General features: G+C 41.7%; 1 protein-coding gene across 3 annotated transcripts; it reads right to left on the bottom strand.

Annotated features, from left to right (window-relative positions):
- Positions 1-103: 103 nt before the first annotated feature.
- Positions 104-26,341, bottom strand: CAPN3 (calpain 3). 3 transcript variants are annotated; one of them, XM_066321252.1, is made up of 24 exons: positions 25,742-26,341; positions 20,637-20,706; positions 20,046-20,164; positions 19,299-19,432; positions 18,726-18,894; positions 18,023-18,163; positions 15,561-15,644; positions 15,094-15,179; positions 14,357-14,434; positions 13,740-13,900; positions 13,017-13,186; positions 12,377-12,388; positions 11,046-11,254; positions 10,491-10,527; positions 9,613-9,627; positions 8,332-8,433; positions 6,920-6,997; positions 6,164-6,221; positions 5,506-5,570; positions 4,398-4,466; positions 3,757-3,835; positions 2,232-2,348; positions 1,709-1,767; positions 104-1,098 (listed from the first exon to the last, which is right to left on the bottom strand). In XM_066321252.1, exons 1-24 carry the CDS (start codon positions 26,030-26,032, stop codon positions 1,072-1,074), a joined length of 2,430 nt encoding a protein of 809 aa, XP_066177349.1. In that variant the 5' UTR covers positions 26,033-26,341; the 3' UTR covers positions 104-1,071. The 3 variants fall into 3 exon arrangements, with proteins under 3 accessions (XP_066177349.1, XP_066177350.1, XP_066177352.1); XM_066321253.1 differs by lacking the exon at positions 9,613-9,627; XM_066321255.1 differs by lacking the exons at positions 8,332-8,433; positions 9,613-9,627 and having other exon boundaries at positions 25,742-26,340.
- Positions 26,342-27,810: the final 1,469 nt, after the last annotated feature.

Raw genomic sequence — 27,810 nt, 5'->3', positions numbered from 1 at the left:
CAGTTGCCATAAACTCCAAAAGCTGTTGTATGTTCAGGAGGATGGTGGAAGGGTGTTCAATATTTCATCTTCAACTCTTCTTTTAGAATAAAATCAAAAAGCCTACGCCAAAATCCAGTTGATTTTATTTTTGGTTCCATTAAACTAATTGTACTTGCCCACTGGAATAATATTCCCAAAGTGTTCATGCTGACATAGTATCTGATTCTACTGCAAGTCACTTGTTGCAATAAAGAAATGCATTGTAGTGTTTGGAAATAGGACCTGGGGTGGGAGAAATATATGTGTATAGATATATAAATTTGTATGCATAAGAGTTTTCTGCCTCAAATGGCAATTAAGTTTCTCAGTGTTATGGGGAATGTCATTACAATGGAAAACACTTAAAATGTGTACATTTTTAATTAGGATGGGTGGTGAAAGTGAGAGCCATATGCTCAGTTCTGATACTTCTGCTGAGACATTAGATCAAGCTGTACTCTGGTATTGCAGTCTATCGTGCCCTACTCTCCCATTTCTACATAGCAGAGATCCAACCTGCACAGCCAAATCTCTAACTGAGTCATTGGGTTGCATACTATTAATGAAATTAGCACAATCTCGTGTGAAATATTCAGTAAACATTACAAAGAGATGAAAGGATAGTACCAAGAGCAGGACAAAGAGTTAATGACCAAGATGGCAGTAAACACCACTGACTTTCAGAAAACAGTCCCAGTTTCACCTGACTTGAGGGAAGACCTTTCCAATTGTCAGCAGAAGCAGAAGAATTATGTATTCTCTTTGTCTTCACCATGCAGAGAAAGCTTAATTCAGTCATCAATAAGTTAATCCTTGTTGTCGAAAGGAAAAATGTCAGGATGCTATAAAAGTAGTTAGAAAATATGCACACTGTCCTGTCCAATAGAGTATGATGGTCTCTTTTTGCAAGGGCTTCTTCCCATGTGCTGTTCATCTTGGGGAGTAGATGATGTAATTAGGAAGTGTTCCTGTTTGCCCCTGGGATGAATAGTGCTGGCTCCTTGGAAGTCTTCAGTGTGTTCTTGATGAGGGTGGCCGCTGGCTCTGGTGTTACGCGTACAGCGTGAGCTGCAGCCACTGAAAGAAGAGTTAAAGGGTGGAAGAGTTGTTGCTGTCCTCCCACAAATTGTATGAAGACACCATCATCTCTAGCTGGAAGGCAGCTGCTTGCTGTCACTTAGCATGAGGTAAAGTGGCAGTAGGGAATTTTCTTGAGTCTCTTGCTCCTATTTCACCTTCCCTTCAAACAGTGAAGGGTGTTTTTAACAGTCTCCCTTGACAGAGGACATGCTCTGAAGTTGAAACTCTTAATTCTTTTTAATAGAGTTTAAAAGGTAAAGAACTATTCTAAGCCTCATTATCATTTAATACCATATCACTGTGTTTGATCTAAATTCTCATTTAAAAAAATCTCAAAAGTCTGATACAGTTTAAAAATGATATCCAGAGACTGCAGCCGTGCCCTTCAGCACTAACTGGAGTCTTACAGACTGGCAGATCATGGATGTTTTCTGCATAAAATTGGTAGCAAAATTTTAGGAGGTTTTGGGGTTTCTTACCAATTAGGTGGCAATTTCAGATGAACTCTATTCCTAGAGTTCTCCGTTGAAAACATGTACAATGATTATTACAATTAAAATTTAGTATTGCGATATTGTGTTAGACATACTCTCATAAAGCAGTTTACCTCGAGGACATTGAGCTTGATGATGCCGTCTCCATCTTTGTCAAAGGCGTGGAATGCCCCTAAAGTAAGGAAGCAAAAATACAGGGAGTAGATTAGGTTACTGTGTGAGTAAAGATGATTCCCAGACAGGAAATCAAATGATGCTCCCATTGTGAAATGCCAGCTTGTACAGGTGTTTACATGTGGGGTCAGCAAGTGTTTCTGCTGCGTTTTTCATCAGTTCATTCAAGGAGAAACACAATGGTTTCTTTTATGTTTGTAGGAGACAACTTGTCATCTTATATTGTCTAAGCATGTATCTTTAATAATTAATACCCTACATCGGCAGTAGTGCTGTGAACAAACTTTGCTGTGCGTATGATGGGGCTCTGAGCAATCTGGTGCAGTGCGAGGTGTCCCTGCCCACAGCAGGGGGGTTGGAACCAGGTCATCCTTAAGGCCCTTTCCAACCCGAGCTGTTCCCTGGATCCATGGCTGTGTTCGGGGGCCAGAGGGGAGGCAGTGCCGTGGAACAGCCACTCACGGAACATGGCGTCCAGGCGCACGAAGCAGCAGATGAAGCTGTCAAAGTCGATGTTCATGTTCTTGTCGGCGTAGCGCATGGTGATGATGTCGTAGAGCTGGTTGTTCAGCCGAAACCCTGCAGAGAAGCAGAAAGGGGGCACGGCTGGGCTGGGGCGGGGACAGCGCCGCTCCCTGAGGGCTTTGGCCACAGGCGCTGCCCTGGCCCAGCCAAGGCTCAGGCCTTGGAAGGTCCTGCTGCAGCTGCTAAACAAAATGAGGTATGGGGTCTCCACTGTGTCCAGCTGCCTTCCTAAACCAGGAGCAATGTCTTTAAGTTATAATTTGAGAGGCCCTTAGCATGTAAGTTACCTCAGGCTGTAAGTGTGAAGAGGAGAGCTGCAGCCACAGGGGCCTGATGGCTCAGCTGGGCCTGTTCAGAGCAAATAGCTAAAACCTGGGGACAAAAGTGCAGGAGGAAGGTGCTATAAAAACACTATTAAATAGTGGTCAAAAAATAGACAAGGAGGCAACTCCTTGGTGTGGTGGGACCAAACTTTGGCGCTGAATGCTGCGGCCTGTGCCTTTGAAAGGGTCTGTCACAGTTTGGGTACAACTGTTTGTTGGCTAAATACGAGGTCATGCACAGCTTATGTGCTGTAAGACTCTGAAATGTTCTTAGTTCTAAAGTCATTGCAGGAGGTATTTAAATATTTTCTCTTTTTACAGTGACAACTTCCCTGGTGAGAACAGAAACATGGAAAATAAAAGTTACCCATATAGATAGCCATTTGTTTCTGTTCCTTGATGTGCCAAAATACTACTGAAAACGAAGTGCCACTGAAATCATCCCATCTAGGTTTATAGTGATACTACAGATTTTCTGATCAAAGAGGTCATCATGCTCCCTTAGAGACCTGGTAAAGGTATTTGTGGGGGGGGCCTGCTCCCCAGGGGAAGCAGCACACTGGTGTGTCTGAGTCAAGCAAGAAAAGTCCAAAGTCTCTCTTTTCAAAATGAATCTCCTTAACTGGAGTTTTGAAAAAAAACTTTCTTCATGCTATGCAGGTAGGAGAGATTGAACTCACAATGACTCAGTACTGAAGAAACATTGACATGACTCAAGGAATGTTCACACAATTGCAAACTTGGACAGTGGACCTACTCCATCCCGGTTTCAGTGCCTGTATACTTAAGTTGAGGGGTTTCCACTGTTCTTCGTTTGTTACTTACACAAATGTATAGAATTCATGGCTTAAATGAGAGTAAATGTCTTCAGCACTCCCTGGTCTCCCTGAGCAGGACATCCTTAAGAGAACAAAGCATCACTAACTGTATTAAAGAGGCCCGAAGAGGTCTATTTGGCTGGCAAGACATACAAGGCTTGCCGCTTGGATATTTGAGAAGCTCTGTCAGGGGAATAAAAAAATTATAATTTCTTTAGGATCTGCCCTTAAAAGGGAGCACTGTGTTCTGTGATGTGACCCTGTGATACACCAAAACTAAACAAGGTTTTCAGCTGTTGGACACTGCAGTGGGGAAAGTACCTGCATCATTGACTGCATTGCGCATCTCGTAGCTGTTAATGGTTCCTGAATGATCCGTGTCGTAACGCTTGAAAATTTTCTGGAAAAACAAAAATCCACAGAAAACAGTAATAAAAATTTGTTCTCCTGAATGGACCCACTGAGTGAGTATGGGATGTGTGCCTCAGGCACCTGGAGGGTTTGCAATGTGTCTTATATTGCCACTGCTGGGCAGTCTGGGTTGTTAGCACAGAGTCCCTCTCAGTTGCAAAGTAAAATAATTTAGATCCAATCTCTGAGAAGCAAAAAGATCTCTCCCCTTGAGACTCTCCTTGTTTGATTTGAGTTTATCGTGGTAATACTCCCTCTTGATTGCCCTAATTAAGCTATTGTTGAGGCCTAATTCTAGTTCCCATCAGCCTCCTCCTTCAATTTGTATGCCTCTGTGCTATTTGCATGAGGGAAGGCTCTACATGACAGGTTCAGGCTATTTGCTTAGGCAAAATAGGATGAGGAGAGACATTATTTATCATTTTTGAAGCTAATTCATAATTATTTTTTAGTCTTTCTGTTTGATGGAGTGCATGTGGAGAGTTCTGGTTTTCCTGTAGAACACTTGCACTGCAGAAGCTGTGAAAGAGCTGTGAAGATACCAGAAGTACCTGCCAGCTCTTAATCTTGTCCCAGAGATGCCGAAATTCATCGAAGTTTATCTTCCCTGAGCCATCTGTCTGTGACACAAACATTCAGGTAAAAACACACACAGTATTTTTAGGGTACAATTAAGTCTGTAACTACTGGTGAAAGGATGAATGTAAAACTGGGTTGGGGATCTCCTCAACATTAAGAGTTGACTCAGCTGTGCAGTAAAACATTTGTAAACATTTTGGTTATTGTGCATAGCATAGTGCTTCCGGAGTGTGAAGTACTACCTGTACTTTGTGTAGAACCAAGCTTCTGGTACAGGACACAGCTTTGCCTCTGGAACTATTTTAAAAGTGCAGGAGTAGGATGTTTTAGTGGGCTCTTCTGAAATACCTCCAAATGTGAAACTTGCCTACTGTTTTCTGAGAAAACTGAGCTTTATTCTGGAGTGAACCTCTTTCTGCCTTGCTTAAAATGAATTGAGAAATAAGCCAAATGTTGACTAAAGCTCTTTTCAAAAATGTGTTTAGGCTCCAACCATTATGGCTGTGGGTTAGAGTTACACTTCTGTTCTGGTTATGTTTGAATGTACTTACATTCTCTCAAAATTGTGTTATATCAAACTGGAAAACTGAGGGTGGTTGTGGCAGAGGTAACCATGTGGCATCTTTTGTGTGATTTACTGCACTTGTTCCAGACAAGTTCTGCCTGCATTGTTAGCTGAGCACACAGTAGAATATGTGATACATTATAAGCTTAATGACATAGATATACGTTTATAGGCATATATAAGTTTATTGGCAAGAACTATAGTTACGTTGAATTTGTTTTAAATATAATAATCAAAAAATCATGCTTTAGTACATAATATGACCAGTCTCCTAAAGAAGAGTGTCATACTGACTGATATATTTATTCTGTAGCTTTCTTTTTGGGGATATTTTTCTCTGCCAATTATGCTAATGTTAAGATGACTGGAATCAAGATGTGCCAAACAAGGAGTGCTTTTTTACCTGACTACAGAGTACAATTTGCTGCTTTGTTACTAAGTTGTGTGCACGTGGTGGTGAAAAATAAATGGACTCAAGTGGTTTCAAGCACTCCCTTTTCACCAGAAAAGGATACATCCATTAAAGCAATCATGCTGCGGCAGGATTCCAATTCAAACCCTTCTGACCTTAGGTCCTTATCTGAAACAAACGATCCCAGGTGAATGCAAATCAGCAAGTGATTTTTCTCTCAGGTGTAAGTCTAATCAAAGTAAAAGCCAAACCTACTTCCTTCATCCAGTAAGAAATGAGTGAGAGAGAAATCTGAAAAGACTCAGTAATATTATTGTCTGTGAATTAGATATTACTTTACGATTCTTGACTTGTTATATACAATAAAAAACTCTAGAAAACTCAAAACTAACTTCTAGGTTATAAGCAAATCCAGGGACTGTAGGTTAAAATTTGCAAAACAGGGAGAAAGGTCTGCCTCTCCACTAGAAATTTTATTTAAAGGGCATTTGCAGACTCTGAGAGTTGCATTATTGTCCCGTGTGGTTATTCCAATGAATGCATCTGCTCATTTCTAGATTATCAGTACTAACAACCTGTAGAGATCATCTCTGTGAAAAGTTCAGCTTGTTAAGTCTCAGATGCAATGTCCATGAAAATATAACTAGGAAATTTCTGAGTTTGAAAGCATCAATAATTTTTAGAGAGCAACTCAAAGTGGGTAGCTATGCTCTGTCACAAAATTCTTTGTCAGGGGTTAGTAAAAACATACTCAAACTCACATTTTTTTACGACATTATTGAGAACATTCCTAAGTTCTTCAGCATTGATCTCCATGTCCTGAAGGAAATATGGTGAGAATATCATTGGTTACAATGTTCTTTATGAAACATAATTTTCTGGATGGATATGATAGAAGTCTGAAGTCTTTGGTCACTTTTCAATAAAGTGTATACATATTTCAGAACAGAGGGCATTCCTCTTCATATAAACATTAGTCCAACTCTTTCCTGAGGCTGCAGTACAAGGTAAATTTGAAGTTACCATATAATGGTACTCATTAAACTACAACTAGAAGAATGACTGATAATTTCAAGCCAGTATGTAAGTCAAATAGCAAAATCAGAAAATTCCCCCATCCCATTTGCAGCCAGTGGATTTATGCAGTTCTTTGCTCTGTTTTTTTATCTTTAACTTTCCTTGTTAAGCATGTACCAGAAGGCATTGCATTTCTAACTTGTTCATACTTGCTGTGTAAAACAGCATCCTGTAGGAGAGATAGAAGAAAATGGCTAACTTTAAATAAGACTCCCTCAGACAAAGTAGGAATAGCTTATACATACATATGAGGATAGCTGTATACTTAATGGGGTTTTTATTTTATTTTACTTATCTCAAAATTGCAAAGAGAATTTGATGGGAGGAAATGCAAAGGAAATTTTTATGTTCAGTGTTTTGAATCCAGGGATAAGTTGATTTAGGAGCTATTGTGGCCAGGCTTCTTTCATGACAGGGACAGGGATTGATTGCATACTCACATCCCCTGCAATCTGTCGGAAAATATTCCTGAACTGTTTCTGCTCTTCACTCTCTTCATGAGCTTTTGTTGAAGAACGCTGAAAAGAGAGAAGCAAAGAAGAGATACATATTGAGCCCAGTGGAGAAGAGAAAGGGCCTGGGTGGCTCACTTGTGTGAGGGATCATCTTAGTGAATCTGGAGGCCTTTGGAGGAATGCATTGTCCTCCCACTCCTTTCTCCATGTTTTTGTTAATTCTATTCCTTAAAACGACTGAGTATTTAATTTTATTTGTTCATACCATTACTCTCTTTTCTATTTGAAGGAGCCTAAATAATTACTGCCACTGGCAGTTATCTTCTAATTTTTTGTTCCAAAAGATTGCAAAAGAGAAGTTTGGAGCAGAAGAGGCATATCAGAGAATCAAAGAATGGTTTTGGTTGGAAGGGACCTTAAATATTATCTCATTCAAGCCCACCTGTCATGGGCAGGGGCACAATATCTGTCTCACAGCTGGCCTGTAGGCTATAAATGACTATTTGAGAACTCTTTATGGTGTAGAGGACCCTTGCTGAAGACAATTAGCATATGAGACAGAGGAAAACGAGAAATGTGAAGGTTTCTCGGACACGTGGAAAGTGCAACCCTGAACTCTGAAGCTGATACTGAAAAGGGTAATGAAAATTACAGGTAACAAAGTGAATTTCTTGGCTGAGTTCTTGTTTTCCTTTGTCTAAATGCAGAGGGAAGTTTAGGCTGGTTCCCACTTTTCCATCTGCATGCTCTGGCAGTCATGCAGCAGAACAGCACTCTTCCTGTAAGCAGATGGTCCAGCCATGCCTCTAGATGCCACAAGCCTGGATGTGGGATCTGGCTGTTCGATATGTTGTCTCACCCACCTGCAGGCAGAAACTCTGAATTTGCTACTCTGTTTCCTCCTCTCTGGTAGTGGGGGAAAAGAGGGAGTGCTGGATCTCCTGGGTTTACCTGTCCTTTACCACTGGCCGACAGAGACTAGGATAGAGGCGTGTAGTTGGTAGCAGGAGAGGCTGTGGTCATTGCCAGGAGTTTCTGCAGCCCTTGGGCGCAATTTGTGCATTGCCCTCTGTAAAGCAGTATCATCTCAGGGGGCTGAGTGGCAGTGAATGGAATGTGGGGAAGGAATCTCTCACAACTGTGATATAAGAGAGCAACCAGGAGATGTTTTCAAGCAACCAAATCCTCCTGCAGAGTTGTTAAATAACTGAAGGGACAGTCTCTCTGTGCTCATGCCCATTAGATCCACACAAACCAGATGCAAATCATATTAAGATTTGATGAGAAGCTGTTTAGTATTTCAGGACACCTATTTGCCCCATCCCTATGCTCTCTCCAGCCACTCTTGTACTAGCCAGACCAAGCCCTATTTCCCCCCTGCCACTTGCTGCAGAAACCTTTTTCTCATCTGCTTGGTTTTTTTCACCATCTTTGCCAGCATTTTCATCTGCTGTCAGCTCCTTGTTGCTGTTCGCTCTGTCAGAAACAAAGATGATAGGCTAGAAGAAGAAGAGAGCAAAAGAGAAATGGAAATTACACAAGAAATAGTGGAAAGGAAAATACTCGGTCACAAGCATTCCACAGAAAGTGCATGCGGCAACAACAACTGCTCTTGAAAGCATGACAAGAGAAACTATTTCTTGGAATGAAAGAAAAGAAAGGATTAAAAAAAAGATGGAAAAATGTCTGCAGTTACTGCTCTTCTCGTGCTAAAAAAAGCTGCAAAAGTCTTTTTGTAAAATAGTACAATTTCTGGATTCTAGATTTCCTTGAGCGAAAGACAGAAATTGAATATGTTTGGTTTGTTGTTGCTTTTGTTTGGGATTTCTTTGTGTGTTTTTGTTTTTGGTGTTTTAGTTGGGGTTTTTGTCTGGTTTTTTGAGGGGTTTTGCCCCTATTTTTAAGCAAAGTAAGCCTCCCAGATTTTCATCACTTAAATTGATGAGCTTGCCCCTCAATGAAGGACAGTAGCACTGAAAACAAACCAAATGTGAATTGTACACAGAAAAGGAGTTATTTGTGTAGGTGCTTGTTAGTTATGTTCTTTCTCGGTATTGATTCTTGAAGCATTCAGCTATAAGCAGCCACGTGTCATTGTTCTGGTTTGGTGCATTTAAACAAGGAAAAAACTGCTACATGATGTGAATATATTACTCTAGAGTATTAATTGCAATCACTCTGTCTTGGGATTAAAATATCTGATCATATTTTCAAGGTCCAAAACGTGTTGTGTTGAATCAAAAATAGAATCCTGGACTTTGGTGTGCAGAAACTTCAGGAAAGGAGGGTGGCTGCTTCACTAGGCAATGTGTGAGGGCACATGTCTGGAGAAGGGGTGCTTTTCATTAGCAAGGGGTGTTGTGTTGCCTGTGAAGGGGGCAAGAAGGAAGAACGGTTTTAACAACCCAGAAGACTGAGCGGATAAAGCTGAATAGTTTGTTACCCTTTCACCACCCCTTTGAGTGAGAGGAGTATATGATCCTAATGCTATTTCATTAGAATCTAATGTAGGAAGACAAAATTTGCTGCATGCAAATGGCCTCGTATCCACTGCCCTTCATTAACTAGGTCATTTTGCAGACACAGAGAAAATTATGATACCAACAACTCTGCCCCTGCGCATGCATTGCACATGCTCTTTGCCTTGCTGGCACTTCGCACATTGCACAGGCACCTACCTTGCCCTTTTTCTTCTGCATGAAGAGACAAAATTAAAAAGTGCTTGATCAGATTATGCAGAGCTGATGGCAAATTTTTATTTTTTATTTTTCCCTTTCTCATATTTATTTTTCCAGTTCCTATACTCACACAAATCTTCCCATTTTCCATATTTATACAACTTTCAAATCACTAAAAAGGAGGGAACATGCGCTCACCAAGAAATGGCATACTGAAGGAAACACATTGCAGAAACCATAGCAAAATTGTGTCTCATTTCAGCCTTTTCTTGTTTGAATAAAATCTCTTTGGCTCTGAGTATCCCTTTTCTTTTTCCTACCCTGCCAGTGTGGTGGAGATTGAACTTTCCTCTGATTTTTTTTTTCAAGAATAATTGTATTGTTAGCTCTAGTATATTCCCACAAAGATGCGTAAAACTCCAGGGTGAAGAGTTAGAACTTGTCATGGATGTTATTTTGAATCAGAGTGCTATTAGGATCCCTTTTCAGAAAGCAGGTACTTCAAAATAAGGTTGTTTTTTTTCTTTATTAGATGAGATGCCAATTTCACGAAGAAAGTATCTCAGGAGACAGATCTAGGCCTCCCTTGGTAAATGGATAATCTCCATTGATGGAGGAAAAGACAATGCTTAGCATCCTGGTTTTTTATGCCAGGATCACATTTCGAATCTGCAAAAACATTTTGGTCTGAAAAAAAGTTCAGAAAGCAGCATATATAAAGAAGTGTCAACAGAAGTATCTTGATGAGAAAAAAGATGAGAATTTGTAATAAACATGCTGTCATGTAGCTGCAAATTATTTCCTGCTGTAGGTTTCCCTAGGTATTGTGTTCTTCCTCCCTACCCCTATACACTAAAGAGGACATGGACAGTACTTACCAATGGACGCTCTGCCTCAATCATGTTTTCAACCTCCCTAAGTAGAAAGCAGAAAATTAATAAATCAGGAAAATTGCTGTTCCCAAAGTTGCTTGTTTCTTCAGGTGGTTTTAAAGGAGCCACTTGAACTTTCCAAGCAGTCAGTGGTATGGGGTGGCTTCCAGCATTACAGCTGCTGGCTCTAGGAACAACTTTTTCCCAGTTTGAGCTGAACATTCCAAGTACTGTTTCCAGGACGGCTGCCACCTGGCTTACTCCTGTAAAGAGCCTTGATAACAGTGAACTGGGAGTAAAACAAAAGTTCTTTAGCCTTATGTAAATGGCTAATGGTTTGTTTGCAAAGGATATCCTGCAAGCAGTAAGCTTCTCCAAAGAACGATACAAAGCAGGTTCTTGTTAGTCTATAAAGTAACCTTGGGGAATGAGTTTGCAGCTGGGAGTTTCTAATGAGGTTAAGAAAATAAAAAGCAGGTTTTAGCAAACTGATAACATGACTTTAGGAGAGTAGCAAGGTTGCTCCCTCTATGTGGCCAGATAAATGTCTCTGCAACTTACTCTGAAAGACTTCTTTTCTCTGAGAAGACCCTGAGGATGAATTCTCCCTCCTGGTGGGGGTCATATGTCGATGGGATGATGACGTACTCGCTGGGAGGTAACCGGAATCGCTCAGAGATTTCTCGCATGTTTATGTAAGTCTTACTTCTGGCTTTGGAGGCATTGTAGAGGAAAAAATCCTTCTGCAAGTGGTGCTTAGTACCATGCATCTGCAGAACAAATGAGCCAATTTGTCTTCAAGGAAGTCTTGCCCATTGCCCAGGTGGGCTGCCATGTGGGCAGTGCATGGCTGGGACAGAAAACACAGGGAGCAGCAGCTTATCAAGCACAGAGCTGAGTGGTGGTGGTGGCAGCTGCTGAGTCTGTCGCCTTTTAATTGCTACTGACTGAGTCTAGTTGGCTTCTGAGGGCTGCTCCAGAGCCCACCTGCAGATTGTGTGGCTGACCTGTGCTGTGTAGGCACTTGTGTCTGACTCTTTTGCTAGATGCTGGGTTGTGTGTAACCAAAGCTCTGGCACTTTCCTTGGAGGGTGTGTGCCAAGGAACGGTGTAAGCAAACTCTTACATGCAGAGTGGTAAAGTGAAGGTGCTTTCAGTGGAAACATGTCCTTGTCTAGACAAAAATGGGTTCTGTATCTGCTAAACAAATGTGACAAACATTGCATTAGTTAAAACATGAAAACTAAGCCAGGAATCATGGGCTAAGAACAATTGCAGGTTGTTTTTTTCAGAAATAACAATCTGTAAGATACTCGGCAAAAAGACAATTCAGACTGTCATCCTCATGTTTTTCAGCTAACAGCCTACAGGTCAGCTTGTTAGCAAAACTTGTGATGCCAATGATTCTGCTACTGTCAGGCTCAGAAAAATGTAATCTGTGTAGTTTCAATAAGCTTTCTTCAATGTCTGAAAACACCATTAATGTAGGCAATTAAAAAATACCAGAATGTAGGTGATTTGTATTATTTTTAGGAGGAAATGCAAGTGGCTGAGGGTGGTTCTGCATGGAGTGCAGAGGCTAAGCCCTCACAGACACTGCTTCCTGGATCTCTGACCAACTGTGCAGGTGACAGCCAGGCCACCACAGAAGAGAAAAGAAGCACTGAGGAAAAGGTCCAAGTGAGAATGGGGTATGAGTGAGAAGGAACTGAAAATACTCACAAAATGTTACTAATAAACTCTCAAAATAAAAAGGTTAGCAGTTCTATGCTGTTACATCCCTGAAAATAAACTTGACTGGACAGTCTCCTGCTGACTTACTGACAGGCACTACAGTAACACTAGCTGTGGGTATACACCAAGATGTCAGTCTGGCTCCGTTCTGCGCATACCTCTTTGGGCACCTTAGGGAGAAACAGAGAGAAGAAACAGTCAGAGCTGCAAGGGGAGTCCACATGTTTATAGGTCATACAGAAAGGCATTCACCTAGAGTTCTGGGGACATGGTAATTAAAGTGCCCATAATCAGATAAGCCCTTTCCCTCTTCCTTTCTAGGTTTCTTGGCATCTACATGAAGTCAGCTAAAATTTGAACCAAATATGGCTGTGCAAGGGACTGAGTAATTGACTTTTTCATCAAGTCAATACCAGGAACAGAGGTTAATTGCTATGTATGAGTCTTGGATGTCTGTTTTCTTTTTCACACTCTTCTGCCAATGAAATGCTAAGTTTCAGAAAGGACAAAAGGGAGATTGAAGAATATATGGAAAGGAATATGCTAAAATCTGGCATTAGGTCACTATAAAAGCCTACAAAGTGGCTTACTTAATGGACGGGTAAACCCTGACTATGGTACGAGCAGTTAGACTGAATTAAATTTCCTTCCTCTCTTCCAGAATTTCTGACTTCCTTGCAAAGCAAAAATTGTAAAAATCGATGTAATCACCCTGAATGATTCAGTGACTCTCTTGGTAAATGCATACTTGTCAGGATTTGCACCTACAGTGCAAAAAGGAAAATCTAGAGCTGTTACCTCATAGATGGCAAAGCCAATGGTGTACAGGTTGGCTCCCAGCTTGCGCTCTTTCCTCCTGTTTTTCTGCATCAGTGCAACAAGGAAGCTGCAGATAACCTCTTCATCCTCAGGATCATCATCTTCCTCCAGGAGCTTCAAGCGATACTGGGGATTGGTCCAAAATGTATCTGTGAAATCCCACCAGCAACCCAAAGAAAACACGTAAAGCTTCAGTCTTCTAATGATGCTCATGATCAAAGAGAACTTTTAAATTCTCTGCCTATGACTCCTGAGGGAAAGGTTAGATTTGGGCTAAGACATATATGGGGTTTTTTACATATTATGGCTGTTACTTAGTTCTAACAACTGCATAGCTAATGAGGATGTATGGAGAACTGTCATCTGATAAAGTTCTGAAGTCCCTAAACCTATTGCTAAACCACAAGAGTGAATTTCCCAAGTGAAATCTAATTGTTAGGGTGAAATTTATCCCTTTTACTTGGGGCACAGTGAAGTATTTGAACAATGATTTATTGCTGCCAGGGGTGCCTTTTGGGCTTACGATGTTCTGTTACAGCATAATGACAGAAGATTTCCAGCTACCAATCTCATGCCTTGCCCACTGAGGAAGCAAGGCTTTTCCTATGGCTGAGCACTAACCAGGTTGTGGTATGACTCAGCCTTTGGGATCTAACCTAGTCTCCATCAAAGAGGCTGTATATCTCAAGACCCTTTGCTCACCTGGAAAATTGCGGCAACCTCCAGCTGAGCAGCCTCTCACCCAGCGTCCTTCGTTGACTGACACAGTCCAGGTCTGGAATTTATCCACTTCCAGAGTGTCAGGTGTGAGGTTACAGATCTCAAGCTTTGTAAAGTGCCTCATGAAATCTTGAAATGATATCCTGGAGGAATTGATGGGAGATTAAACCCAAATTCATTTACATGGTTTGCAGTTGTCTGAAAAGCCCTGGAGAGGTGGAGAATGGTGACCAACAGCACTGTCAGTACTGGGGCAAGTTTGCAGTGGGAGTGCCACGTTTTCAAAATGCTTTTGGTCTGCTCGTTCGCCAGTTTACCACAGCTCCAAACTCAGGGAAACTGAGCTGAGAGGATGATATGTAGGAAAGGTGATGGAGAGCTTGTGGAAGTGTAGCATAATTAGGCAGACTGTGCTGATGGCACTGAATAATCCCTGGCAGAAGAATGAGAGGATCACAGAGCGGGGCTTATTGGGAATATGAAGGGGAGCAGAGATCACTGCAATGGCTTTAGCAGATTTGTAGTAGCACAATGTCATTCATTTTTGCTATGATTGCATATTTCCTAGAGAAGCACAGGTTTTAGACTGATGCTCTTACCAGAATTCCCCATCCTCCACAACCTTGTGCTGCAGGCGGATTTTCTCTGCTTCGTTAACAGAGTCCCACTCCTCTGACCTTCAAAGGAGTAAACAAGTTAGTTTAGGATTTGCAATACAGTTTTCATTAGTTTCTACACTTCAGCCTCATGGAGTGAAATATCAAGAGTCATCTTGCTACCTGCACATAATTTTTCCTTTGTAAGCCTTGCAACTATTTGTTCTCAATCCTTTTCTTCATATGCCCAAATAAAAGAAGCAGCTGTCCTACTTCTCTCTGTCTTCCTCTCAGAATTCCTCTTAGCAGCTCTCAAACATCTGCTGAACTGTGTTAATTTTACTTAGCTTGAAGAAAAAGATGTTTGCAGATTATCATTGCTGGCTCACCTATTGAAATTCCTTTAAGGAAAACACTGACATCTTGCTTAATTCACTTCTTTCATAACTTAAAGGAATTTTTCACTGTCACATCTTGTTTTGAAAATGGACAGTAAAAGCAGATTTAAAGTATCATTAGACTGAGTTTTGTCTTAATTTCCATTTTTTAAAGCCTCTCTTAACATCTTACTAGATACTCTTTTTATTTTTACAGCTTCAGCTAAGCACACAATCAACTTCAAAATTAAACAAAGACAATCCAGATACCTCATCACTGAGTATCAGGGTCATGCAAAAGCTGCATAAAGGCAAATAAAGCTGCAACTCCTTTTTCAAATCATATGAAGCTGTTTTACTCACTTGTCACTCCAGGCTCCATTCCATTCCACCTGGCCCCAGGGGTTTCTCAGCCTTACCAGACGTATTTTTTCTCCTTTAAATACAGTCTAATTGGAAAAAAGAATGCAACAAGAGTAGACTGAGAGGAGGTTCAAAAGAAAATGTTCTGCCTGTTAGCACACCTTTAAGTGATGGTGCTTTTCAGGGCCACACTCCAGCCTGATCTTCTTGGGGTGACTGTGGCAAGGCTGTAAGACCAGGAGGTGGCTGCCTGTGACCACCTTTGCCCAAGTGGACATTTCCCCAGAGAGCCAAAACTCGGATAGGTTTCTTTCTCCACAAGATTTTTACTTATTTGAATGTAATTTTGATTCCTTGGCTCATAATTAGTTTCGCTTTTCCTGCCTCCCATGGCTTTGCTGCCGTGCCCGGCACCAGGCCAGCGGCGGCTGCAGCTGCGCACAGCTGGAAGGGAGCGGCACACGTACCTCTTCCACGGCCGTCACGGAGTAGGCATGGCCCTTGACGAGCCCGCAGGACATCCGTGTCTCGTACTGCATCGGCACTATGGTCTGGTGGACAGAGAGAAAAACCCGTGGGACTCACGCAAAGCTCAGCTGCCTGCTCGAGCGCAGGTGCTGCCACACAGGGGTTTTGGAGGAGGGGTGACACCGTTCGGGTGACAGGATCTTTTGCCTTGTTCTCCTCTTTGTGTTTGGCAAAGTGATCAAGCTAAGCGCCCATAGAATTCATGTTGATGGTTAGAAAGGAGTGAAGCATGAATTAAAAATAAAAAAAGTTGGTATCATCAATTGGAAAAGACTTTTTCTGGTGTCTTTCCCCCTTTTTTGTAGACTATTGCTTTTTGTGCTTGGAACATGGCAGGATATAGCATGCTTAATCAAATAATTAGCTTTTTGTGTTACAAGAACTCTTGGAGGCTAAAAGACCTTTTCTAGGATAGTATGTTCTTGTATACCTCAGTAAGGTTATTACACATGAACTGGGTAAACAGCAGAGCAAATCAACACCTAGAATACTTCTATCTTTCTGCCTGGTTGCTATCTTATCACAATGACATTCAAATACCCTATTTAATACACTGTTCCTGCTAACTGATGATATTTCATTGCATCTAATTTTCAGGAAGGGCATAACTGTGTTGCTCAGGTGTAAATGCATTTGCTGTCTTACTCATCAGCTTTTAGTGTGTCTGATGGATTTTTACTTGTCTATCTGTGAGACCTGGGAGCATTGGGAGATGCACATAGCCTGCTGTACTTGTACAAGAGATCTCCAGTAGTGGTGAGAGGGGCAGACCCTGCCACGTGTGTGTGGACCACGAGCAAAACTTTCCCTTCTTCTTTGTGTCTGTTGCTGAGAGATGCCTGCAAGGTCCTGTCAGTAACTCTGTCACTCCCTCTTGACATATCTGATGGCATGAAAAAGGCAGGGCTAGATCCTGAAGACAATTAGTGAAGTCACACAGAAATGTTTCACAGGGAGGATCTCATCCAAATATTTCCTGGATGTTGCAACTGTTTTCCATTATTTCACTTCAGCACCTATTTGGTTTCTTTTCCCTTGATTCTATTTTCATACTATAACCTCACACCCATTTCCTTTTTTCTTCATTTCTTCTCATGTTGTTGCCATCACTACTTGTCAGAACCCCTTTCTCTTCTTTCTGTTTAAGAACATTAACTTCTGTTAATGTTCTTAAACATTAAGAAAACTTCTCAAAGTTCAGGATCTGGAAGGGTTTCATCTGCCTCTTTCCATCAGTCCTGATTTTTTTACCTGATGATAGTTCAGGAATATGCAATAACCAGCAGCACAACAGCTGCTGGGGCAACAAGTATAGAAAGAACTTTGCAATCTTTTTTTAGTGGACAGTCACTGAGGAGGAAATTCTCCCCCCAGATATGGGTGGTTTGGGCAGCCATGCTTGCAAAACAGAATGGTCATACTGGTCTTTCCCAAAGAATGACACCATTTCGGTCTTTTAGGAAGAACTAAGTATGGATGTCAGAAGAGAAAAAAAATCAGCTATTTCTGCTGCAAACGCAGAAGAAAGTGCACATTCAAAAGCTGTGAGTGATGTAATCATGGAGGATTTTTCTTTGGTGTTTTTTTTGTTGTTGCTTTTCTCCCACCCTTCCCCACACCCCTATAAAACAAAAGATGTTATTACATTGTCATAGAAATGCAGTTCCCTAAAGGGCAAGGTGTGACAGCTGCCTGACACAGAGAAGGCAGCAAAGCGTCCCTCTACAGATTTGAAAGCTTCTAAGTTGTCCAGTATGGGATTTTTTTCTTAGAGGTTTTTAACATCTATCTCTTTATTTTGCTAGATAATTAGGTGGATATGCTGGAGATACTTGTATTTCATCACACATATAAAACATTTTTCCTTTTCCTTGTTAGGCGTTTTTAACGAGGACTTTGTTGGCAGTATCAAAAAAGAGGATCCATAGAGCAGACTCTCCTCCATTAAAAGCAGAGCACTCTGTCTCAAAATAAGTTTATGAAGAGCTTTTTTGACTTGACTGAGGACTATGCAGAGCTTGCTTTTATCTTTCTTTGACATTCTATGCACATTCAAGGATCATGCTCTATTCTAGTATTTTAAATTTTTCATTCTCTCCACCCTATTCAAGCAAGAGACTTGATGAAATCCACGAATAAATTTCTTGTTCTGCAAATTATAAGCCTGTGTCACAAGCCAACAGCCCTTTAAAGCCTCAGTATCAGTGAAGCCCTCTAATTATCAGTCATTGTGTCGGAAAGCACTGAAGTCTTCTAACACACATGGCAAACAGCATTCATAACAACATTTCATTAGTGTTATCCTGTGAAACCGAAAAAGGATTTAAAAGCATAGGTGATATGTTTCTGTAATTGTCTGTAGAAAAAAAGCATTCTGAAGTCAACTGCTTAGGAGACATACCCAGGCCGGCCTCTCCTCAATCCCCTGGTAGTCTACAGTGGACTGAGTCATCTGTGCATTTTCTTGATTCTTCACCATGCGAGCAATCAGTTCCCCAATGTTGCTCCGAGGAGCTGATCCATAGGAAAAACCCAGGTCATCCTGGCACAGAGAATGGGAGAAAAGTATCATGGTAAAAGATAGCCTAGATTACTTCTCTTTTTCCTCATGTCCATACTTATCTACAATGGTCAATAGCGCTGTTTGTTCTCCTACCTTTACTGAAATATGGTACTCCATAGAATATTAATTTTTTAACTTTTAAATTTTCCACAAAAAGGGAACACAGTCTGAAGCCACGTTGAGAATAAAATGTCAATTTGTACACTTAACATCTTTGAAATGGATATTTGTGTCTTAACAGAGTTGCAGCATCCTCATACTAACCTCATTTCACTGGGTTAGGGTCTTGAGGGGGAAGGGATGGTGGTTTTGCTGACTGCACCTGTTCTTTGCACCTCCATGTTCTGCTTCTGTTTATCTCCCTTTTGGCTCTCACTGTTTGCTAATGACTGGTCTCTAGGGTGGATTACTCCATCTCCTAAAAATGGATGTTTTCTTTGTGGCCTAAACCAAGCAGTTCCAAAGGTGGTACATATTTGGTTATGAATGGAAAGGTCCCTCTCTCTGTCATTTCTTATCTGCAAAGTTCACATGGACTCACATCAATGGAACTGGCCATGAGGGATCCTCTGTCAATGGCATGCTTCATGATTTTATAGATATCTTTAGGGGCATCCTTTATCTCATAGAACTCTGTGACTCCTCCGGTAAAGTCCTCCATGGCTTCAGTGGTGTTGCCTCCCTTCAAAGCTTCATATGACCCATGGAGTCTTGAAAAGAGAAAAGAAAATTATTATTTTAGGCAGGTGTAGATACCTGCCTATATATTTATAACCATATTATGAGTGCCTAACAACAGCTATGTAAACATATATGCTAAAAACCCACAAACCACCTGCCTGGTGACTCACAAGTTAAAAGTTATAAAACATGCCACCTGCACACAGAAAAAAAAGAAAGGTATGCTGAAAATCAGATGTAGTTTTCTGAATGAGCAGCAAAACTTCCTAGAAAATACACTTTAACCCATCCCCAACTCCAAGGCATGTGAAAAGGCATTGGTGTATCCAGGTATATTCTCTGTGTGTTTCTAAATGCTGTATGCAGTGGTTTAAGCAGTGCCCCAGGCAGAGCCTTGCTGGGGAGCCCGGCACAGCCCTGCAGTTTGATTTACTTTGCATAGGCCTTTTCCAGGAGGGCGCTCCAGAACTCGTTGCGCTGGGAGGACTTGGTAAAGACCAGCTGGTTGTTGTAGGTGGGTAAGCAGTCATCGATGACGACATCCACCCAGTCTCCATAGCGCCAGAACTGCTCAAAGGCAAACAGAAGAAAATTAAAATTGGATTGACTTGGTGCAGGGAGGGGAAGTCTGGCTGAAAAGTCAGGCTGAGAGAGGAGAAATGTGGGAATTAACTGCTTTGTAATGTGGCCACAACTGATGGCTAATGTGAGGGAGGCAACCTTACTGAATTCCCCTGGGCAGAAATGTTCCTTAAGTGAACCAAAGGAAATGTGGAAAGCAGTCAATCTTTTCTGAATAAGAAGTTCTTCGATAACTTGTTTTGACAGACCAGCTATTTGTGGGCCTAAAAATAGCTGCTTTTGCCAAGTGCCGTGTGTCTGTGCTGGCTGTAGTGCTCTAGCTGAGCAGTGAGGCAGGACCAGGCACCTGTTGTTACTCCTTACACCCAGGATGGTGCAATCTGCAAATGTTTCCTTGGTAGGTTAATGCTCCCTAATTGCTTTTCTTGGCTGGCCCTTCTGTGACTGCCCTGATGGAAGAGTCTGGGGTGAGGTAATTCAATCCCTTTTCCTCCCTGCTGTCACTCATGCTTCCAAAGGGTGGAGAAAGACGGAAGAGCATGCCAAGAGCTGAGTCTTGGGTAAATACATGTGCTTACCACTACACAGAGTGACCCACCTGGAAGTGAAAGATGCCAGCATAGTTTTGTATAAAGGACTGGTCATGAGGTATGACTCTACAGAGTAGTTTTTTATTCAGTGTCAGGCAAGCAATGGCAGCCAGAAACCAGCAGTTACCTGTAAATGAGCAGAAGCAGCAGACAAAACGAAGGGAGAGAGCAAACAGAATCAAACAGAAAATTTGAGGTACTGCAGAGTGACATGTTAATTCTCAGTAGACCATGATTCTCCATATGTTCTGCAGTACTTTAGCACTTTATCTATTTGTGCTCTAGAAATGCTTATGGGCATTTTTCATGGCTGGATACACAGAGGCTAAACAGATGATATTCCCTGTGCTCTAGAAAAAGCCTAAAATCTGATGAGCACTGTTACCTGCATTAAGAATTCCCTGTGTCATGCAAATCTTTCACTAAAAGTTCTTGCTTAGATTGCTGCTAAGCAGATCAGTAGCAGTCAACAATGCTACTGAGTGAAGGACTCACTAAGAGGATTTAAGATATGACCTTGGAAACAAAAGACTATTAAGTGAGAGCTAAACAATGATGCAGATTTTAAAAAGTGCAGAGTTGAAGTAAGAATTTCATACCTAATTCTCCTTGGCAGATATCTGTTCTGTTGGCTCCACCAATAATAAACCGTGGATTCTCACAGATTTCCTGCAAAGCAAATACAGATAGATGAGCAGGAAAAGCATGTATTATGATGCCTATTTAGCACAGAAGTAAAGGCAGTTTCCGAATATTTTCCTATAGGATAGTTTGTGGTATCAAAACCTCTTCCACGGTTTTCATCTGCAGAGTTTCACTATGAAAATGTTTTGGAATCTGGATGTTCCAGACTTCAGTCAGAGTTTTCCCCATGCATCTACAGGATCTAATATTGAGCCTGGGGTGCTCCCTCTGTGCTGTAATGTGAAAACACATTAAAATGAGAAGAACTGGAGGAAATATTTTTTCTGCACAGTAATGAAAAAAACAGAACATTGGAGGAGACAGGAGAGCAAGTAGATGAAAAAACCCTCACAGGACCAGACTAAATTATTTTAAAATCATCTTATGCCCAATTCGCAGTAACTGATATGTTGAGGCATTAAAAGGGTCAAAGAATGCAATGCATTGGGAATGAAGCCAAGCATTCCCCTTCTAGTCCCAATCTGTTGAAAGATGTTGGGTCTAGAGTGGGAAGGAGACAGAACAAACAATTGACAATTGCTTGTGTGGCAGCACACAGGCACAGCTGATGCTACCTCTATAGTAGGTAGCACCATCTCATCTCATCTCATCAGGGTAGCCCTGGACTTTCCCAGACTCATGTTTCAGGTCTAGTAGTTTCACTTGGCTCAAACACGCTTTTTTCCTACTTCATAGATATAAGAAGAGCTGCTTTGATGTAAGTATTTGGCTTAGTCATACAGCCAGAGAGAGAGACCAACTTCTGTCACCCTCCCTACCACAAACCCCTGCAGGCACTTTATTTTCCTCGAGGGAAGGAATGTAGAGATTGTCCTGTATTTTGGGCCCTGGTCAGCTGTTGGGGTCCAGTTCTGTCGAAGCAGATATTTAAGATGCCTACATGCTTTTCTCCACTCACTTGCTTTGTTGAAAATATTCTTCCTCACATAGCCATGGTGCTCTGCTGAAAACTACTCTGAGATGCCAGGGGTTTGTTTTGTGTTTTTTCAACTCTCTTATTGTGCTTTGGCTCAATCTTGCTCTTATTGTAACTATCTTTGAAATCCAGCATGCTGTGTTTTAGCTGAAAGTAGTCAGGTTGGTATTTCCTTGGTATTTCCAAATATTAAATGTACACGTGTTACTCAGAGTTATTTATTGCATCTTGGGGTCATTTGTTTTGTAGGATGCTTGGTAAAGGAATGCAAAGGAGAGAATAATGCAATTATCATATGGTCTGGTTTAGCTACAACAGAAATGCTTTTCTTGCATTTCTTTATGGGGGCCAGGTGTGTATAGCACACTGTGGATATAATTTTAATTTGTATTTCCCTAGTTCATCTCCAGCTGCACTAGTTGTGCTGAGTACAGCTGAAGTTGCAGAGAAGGGTATCAAGCCAGCAGAGCAAGACGACCTGTGTCCAAGATGCAGGTGGCAGGTCTGTCCTTCCAGTCATCCTAGCTGAGTAAGGGATTGCTCTTCATCTCGTAGGTCAAGTTACCTCAGAGAATCCCAACAGGCTGCACTTCACTGAGGCAATGATTCATCCTTTAAAAGAGCCTCCTCTGATCTAAGTGCCTCACATTGCCTTGGTACTATCCAAAAGACCTTTGTGTTGCACTGGGTTGATTCAGTTCAGACTGTAATTTCATTACAAAGAGTCAGTTACAGCAAGGAAAACAGAATCCCAGGAAAAACCTTGCAGTGGTGCATGCTGCTTTCTGGGAAGAGATTACTTATGAGTCAGTTGGAAGGGAGCACTGGAAAATGCAAAGGCAGCATGCAACTAAAAATGGCATTTGACCTTTATTACATTTTCATTAGCTTTTCTTCTGTATCAGGAGGAAATCTGCCAGTCAGCTTATACTGCTGTAGCAAAAGGCATTCATTCCTTTAAAAACTGCTCTTAGTAAACTATGGCATTCTAAGTAAATACGCTAAACTGATCCTATCAAGCAGAGGAAGGATTTTTTCAGCCTAAGACAACTTGTATCCTCATTGTCTCTTGGTCACTTGTGGTCTAGACCATGCTTTTAGATGGCTGTGCTGCACACTTCAAGGCACAGCTCAATGTCAGACAACAAGCTGGTTTTAGATCTCCCGAGCTGGATTATCTTAATCTGAAAATTCTATCTTGGTGGCACTAACAGGCACCTTTGCTTTGTGGTACGACCTGCACAGGCCCACATTTTGTGGTAACTAAATTCAAACAGCTTCACATGTGTGCAGTAGATGATCTGACTGATTAATTTTGTAATGAAAGCAAAATCCAATCATTTGTTTACTTCATTTTATTTGTACTCATTATGAAAAGAAAGCTCCTTCTGGTGATTTTCTGGCTATGGAGAGGATCACCATAGGGAAGTTATTGAATTTGGTAGGTAATACTGTGACTTGGCCATGAGCAAGGAGAATGACAATGGTGCGTTTGAAAGCACAGTGTTACAGTACAGCCTTCCTATAAATAAATACTCAGGTGTTATTAGATCCAAACAGGACTGCAGCAGGACCTCTCAATATTCTGTGTTATAACACAGGCTTTTTCTCAGCTCTCAAAGGTCAGTGACCTCATCCTTGCTCTCAGCTGTGAGAAACTCCCACCAACAACATAGTTGTGAGAGGCATGGCCAGTCAATGAGCTGGATATAACCTGTTGCAGGTGTAGAGAGCTCTTTGGGCTTCTCTTACCTGCTGTGGGTGAGTGAATAATTTAATATTTTGCATTAATTGAGGGGGATTTAATTTTCCCTCTATATATCTAAACCATGGTCCTGCATACTCTGAACAGAACACTGGAGGGATGGACCCTGCAGCCTTTACTCAGGGAAACTTTCAGGGCTCTCACTTGGCTTTTGTCTGAATTGAGTATTAGGAGGTCTTCTCTGTGCATTCATGTCATGGCATGGCAGTCACTAGCTGGGTAGAATTACAAAGGCCTTTTTGCTGCCCCCATGCCAGGGCTGCCAGCTGCCCTGCCCAGCACCTGTCCTGTGGGTAAGGGACAAGGCCAGTCCTCATGCATTCGCAGCAGCAGAGGACAAGCATTTTGGGAGGTGGTAGAGGAGGACCTGACCTCTGGGTAGAGAGGCTTTGATACAAATTGATGAGGGGCCATGGCTAAAGTGACTCAGGAAGCCAGAGAGTCAGGAATAGGTTGCGTATTTCCGAGCCCTCTGTTTTAAGTGGGACCATAGAGCACATTGATCACTTGTTTATTTGCTGTGTCTGGAGGTATGTGGCACATAACATGCCACAGGGAAAGGATCTAGACTGGTCAACATTAGGATATTCTCTCAGGACTTCTGGATTGTGAGGTTTTTTGTGTTTGTTTGTTTGTTTTTAGAGTACATTATCAAGTTTTATTCAACTACTGACCTGAATTTCAAAGTGATTAAAATTACTACTTTATAAGAGTGTATTTTATAAGCTAGTTTATGTCTTTGGCGGGGGGGGAAGCCATTGCAATTTTACAAGAACAGAAGTTGTTCTTAACTCTACAGACTATTACAAAACATGGCCTGCTCAATTGAGCATATTTTGTGCTTCAATGATTGCTTTAAGCCCTTAGCAAAATACTCTTTAGCCCAGTATTACTCCTTCATATTCATTTGACTTCATAAAGTCTTGGCTTGTGTCAAAAAAACCCACATAGCTTTGGGTTTGAAGTTTATGATGTATTTTTAGTCTTACATGGTCCCCAGCCTGTGGCTGCTATGGGAATAATAAGTCCAACCTTATGTATTCGTGAGTGATTAAAGAAATGTCTGTCTGCTGCAGGGGGCTGGCACTCATCCACTGTACTGCTGTACTGCTTCCCTCTGCTGAAAGAGGAGAAATCCCATCCCTTTACAAGACTGACTTGGGGCTGCATTTAAGTCATTCACATGCTTTTCCAAAGGCTGATGCAGCTGTGATGATGAGGGAATGACAGAGCACAGGGCACAGCAGGTGGGGGACTCATTTTGATCCCTCCACATTGCTCAAGTTGTTGTTGTGACAGAAGCATGTGGCCTTCCTCCACGTCTGTAACAGCCACCCACAAGAGCTAGTGGTCTTTTTTGCTTTTCAGTTACACTTCTGTGGACAGTTTTATCTATCTCCACTGACTTTGCCACTGAAGCACAGATTTGGGTGCAAATGGCAAATATGTATGGGAGGTATGGCAAATATAAAAGGAGTGGCCAAAGACTTCTAGAGAGAAGGAGCTGTGGAGGCTTCTCAGAGCAACATCCCCACTGTCAGACCGGGGCCAAGGCACTGTCCCAGGGACTGCCTTGCTGCAGGGGAGCAGCTGCCTAGCAGGTATGACAGGGAAAAAGTGTAACTCCTTCTAAAGTAGGAGAGAGAATCAGCTGGGAACTGAGATATTAGTCCTCTGCCAGTGAGAGAGATGGAGAAAAAAAAGATGAAAATTAAGAGGAAGGCTACCTGAGGAATACCCGCAAAACAGGAAAGTGAATAGGATTACCAGCCAAAAGTGGGTTTTCATAGTGATTAGAATACCCACATTCATGGTAAGCGGGATGAGCAATGCAGGGAACAACTGAATAAAAGCATGTTTCAGACCATAACCTGTCCTTTTATTTTCACACATGAGAAAAATGGCAGAATACCAAAATAAAGGTTTAGTGAAACAAGTTGGCATTAAAAAAATTAAGCCTCAGCAAACCCAGTAACTTGTTGCAGAATGAGGAGAGTTTTTCTTTGGTGGTTTCAGACAAGAAAATCCCAGGCAAACCATGCAAGAAGAAAATTAAATTCCCCATATCTCTTTCTAAATATTTCATTCCATCTCTTTTGTTGTCGTTGTTTCATTCTGTTTTATTGGATTTTAGTCATTATATACACATTGCCTAAGCTTTCACAGCCCTAGCTAGTCATCTCCCAAGAGAGCTCTAAGGAAATATATTTCCAGTTTATTCCACCTGCCTCTTCAACACACAATTTCTGCAAAAAATGTAAGCTCAGGATGTACACTTCAATTGATAGAAAAAGGCAACCAGCAAACATGTTACTTACACGTGGTCTTTTCCATTCAAACTTGACAGGGCTTTTCTGGCTGTAGAAAAGGGATGACTCATTTGGTGGGAAATCAGGATCTTCATAGAGAATGTTTTTCTCCAGGCACTTCTTGTGAAGCTCTTCATAGGTCTTCTCCTTTATGCTGATGATGGGCTGATTGCGACTTATGATGGCAGAATAAATCCCCCCTGTGCCCCCTCCTGCCCCCTCCGTAGTGCCAATAGTGGTGCTGGGGACTGACCCAGCAGCTGTTTGCTGAGCCACCGCTGCATTTATGGCGGTCGGCATGAGAATCAGGCTTACAGCAAATGCTGAAAGACAGCAGGATCTTGAAAACTGGAAGGAAATTTCAGAAAAGAGGAAGTTGCTGTGCAAACCGTCTTTTCTGTCCGTTGAAAGCCTTCTAGTCAAATTTGCAAGCCAGGAAATTCCACGTGATTTTGCATCCTCTTAAAGGACAGTACTTTGTCATCAGAAATTGGAATTTGTTCCTTGATGTGGGACAAGATGATCAGTTGGCTCACTCCCGTATCCGAGTTGTATCTACAGCGTGTGTGTGTGCTGTCCTGTGCCTGTAAGTGTCCAGAAGGGACAAGCTTTAACGGTGAAATCTAAAAATAACTACAAGCACAGCGAGAGGGAAAATGAGAGGGGGGAGCTTTAGTGAGAAGGTGTCAGTCTTCTGTGCAGCTTGTGCCGAGGCCAGGCATGTTCCTGGGATGAGCTCTGTGTGTGGGCTGACTCCTGATGCAAGCAGTTCATCTTTTCCTTAAGTAGAGGGAACAGTGAAACTGGAAGCTAAACTCCTGCTGGCTTGGGAACCTTATGTACAAAGCACTGGCAGGCAATGGTCCTGACACTACTGAAAGAACTGTTGTACTTGACTTGTTTCTACCCTTTGTGGCAGAAAAGATACAGATAAATTTTTTCCTACTAGAGAAGATGATCACAGAAAAGAAAACACTTCAAGAGAAGAAAACACTTCTAATGGTGAAAAAGGTGCTATTTGATGCTCCTGAGGTCAGGTCAGTACCTGCCAGCTGGGTCTGGTTCCTCTGGAGTGCAGCTTGCTAACACTAAGATTCACCTTACAATAGCTACCTCCCATGAAAAAAGCAACTTTTTGTGTAGGGGCTGAAAAGTTTATGGAGCCTAACGTGGAAACTGGGCCATTCTCTGTGTGTTAGGATATGGCAAAGTTAAAGGAAACATCTGACTCTGCACGTGTATTTTTTCACCCAATAGTGTGACGGGGGACAAATTCACAGTGTCTGTGAGTGAAAATCTAAACACATACTGCTTTTCTCTGTTCTTTAAAAGGTGACAATATTTATATGTCAAGAAAAGCACTGTAATACCTTGATTTTTCTTTACTGGGAAGTCTTCAATCACAGGTTGACACCAGTTTTATTTTCACCTAATGATATGCATTTCTGGCTCACATAAACATTGCTGACCTTCCGGCCTAGGGCTATGGCATTTTCCAAAGCACTGACTGTTTTTTTTTTTCCTCGCCCATTTGCTCAGTTTACACATTTAAAACCAACAGCACTGTGGACAAACTCTACAGCTCATTAAATAAAACTCCCCTGGAGAAATTTTTAAAGAAGGTAATATATAGTTGGCATGCTTGATGAACCTCTAGGAATATTTATCATCTGTCTTTCAGGCCATTTAGGTGGCCTAAATCCTTTTCTCTTTATCATGAATGCAAGTCTTCTTGCACCAACAGGGAAATTGAAAAAGACATTCAAGCATTTGTGAAAAATAGGTACGCAATTGCTTTAGGGTGGGTCCTTCAAATTCAGAACTGATGACTTCCTCATTACATATCGATGCAAAGATTGCAGGTCTCATACTTGACACTGCTTTGCAGGACAGCTTGGCAGAGCCACATGGCACTCTTTGCAGATATCCAAATAGAGAGATGCAAGGGCCTTTCACTGCACAGCAAAGTGCTCATTTTGCAGCCTGTGCATATGGGGGTTTTTTTGTATTCTCCCCTCCTGCCCAGTATACCAATGCATCTCTTGTATACAGAGCTTTTTCTGGAAGAATTGTAGGAG

This window comes from Sylvia atricapilla, chromosome 6 (assembly GCF_009819655.1).
Source record: "Sylvia atricapilla isolate bSylAtr1 chromosome 6, bSylAtr1.pri, whole genome shotgun sequence".
Taxonomy (NCBI): domain Eukaryota; kingdom Metazoa; phylum Chordata; class Aves; order Passeriformes; family Sylviidae; genus Sylvia; species Sylvia atricapilla.
Note: the sequence above shows the minus strand (reverse complement) of the source record. Positions and strands in the feature narration are given on the sequence as shown.

Bases quoted from the DNA above. Each gene is read 5' to 3' on its own strand.
- CAPN3 (XM_066321252.1), bottom strand. From the start codon at position 26,032: ATGCCGACCGCCATAAATGCAGCGGTGGCTCAGCAAACAGCTGCTGGG. The intron at 15,645-18,022 runs GTATGTCTCCTA...TCTGTCCACCAG, and splicing joins TTGAGGAGAGGCCGGCCTGG to ACCATAGTGCCGATGCAGTA. The intron at 5,571-6,163 runs GTGAGTTTGAGT...CGTTTGTTTCAG, and splicing joins CAATAATGTCGTAAAAAAAT to ATAAGGACCTAAGGTCAGAA.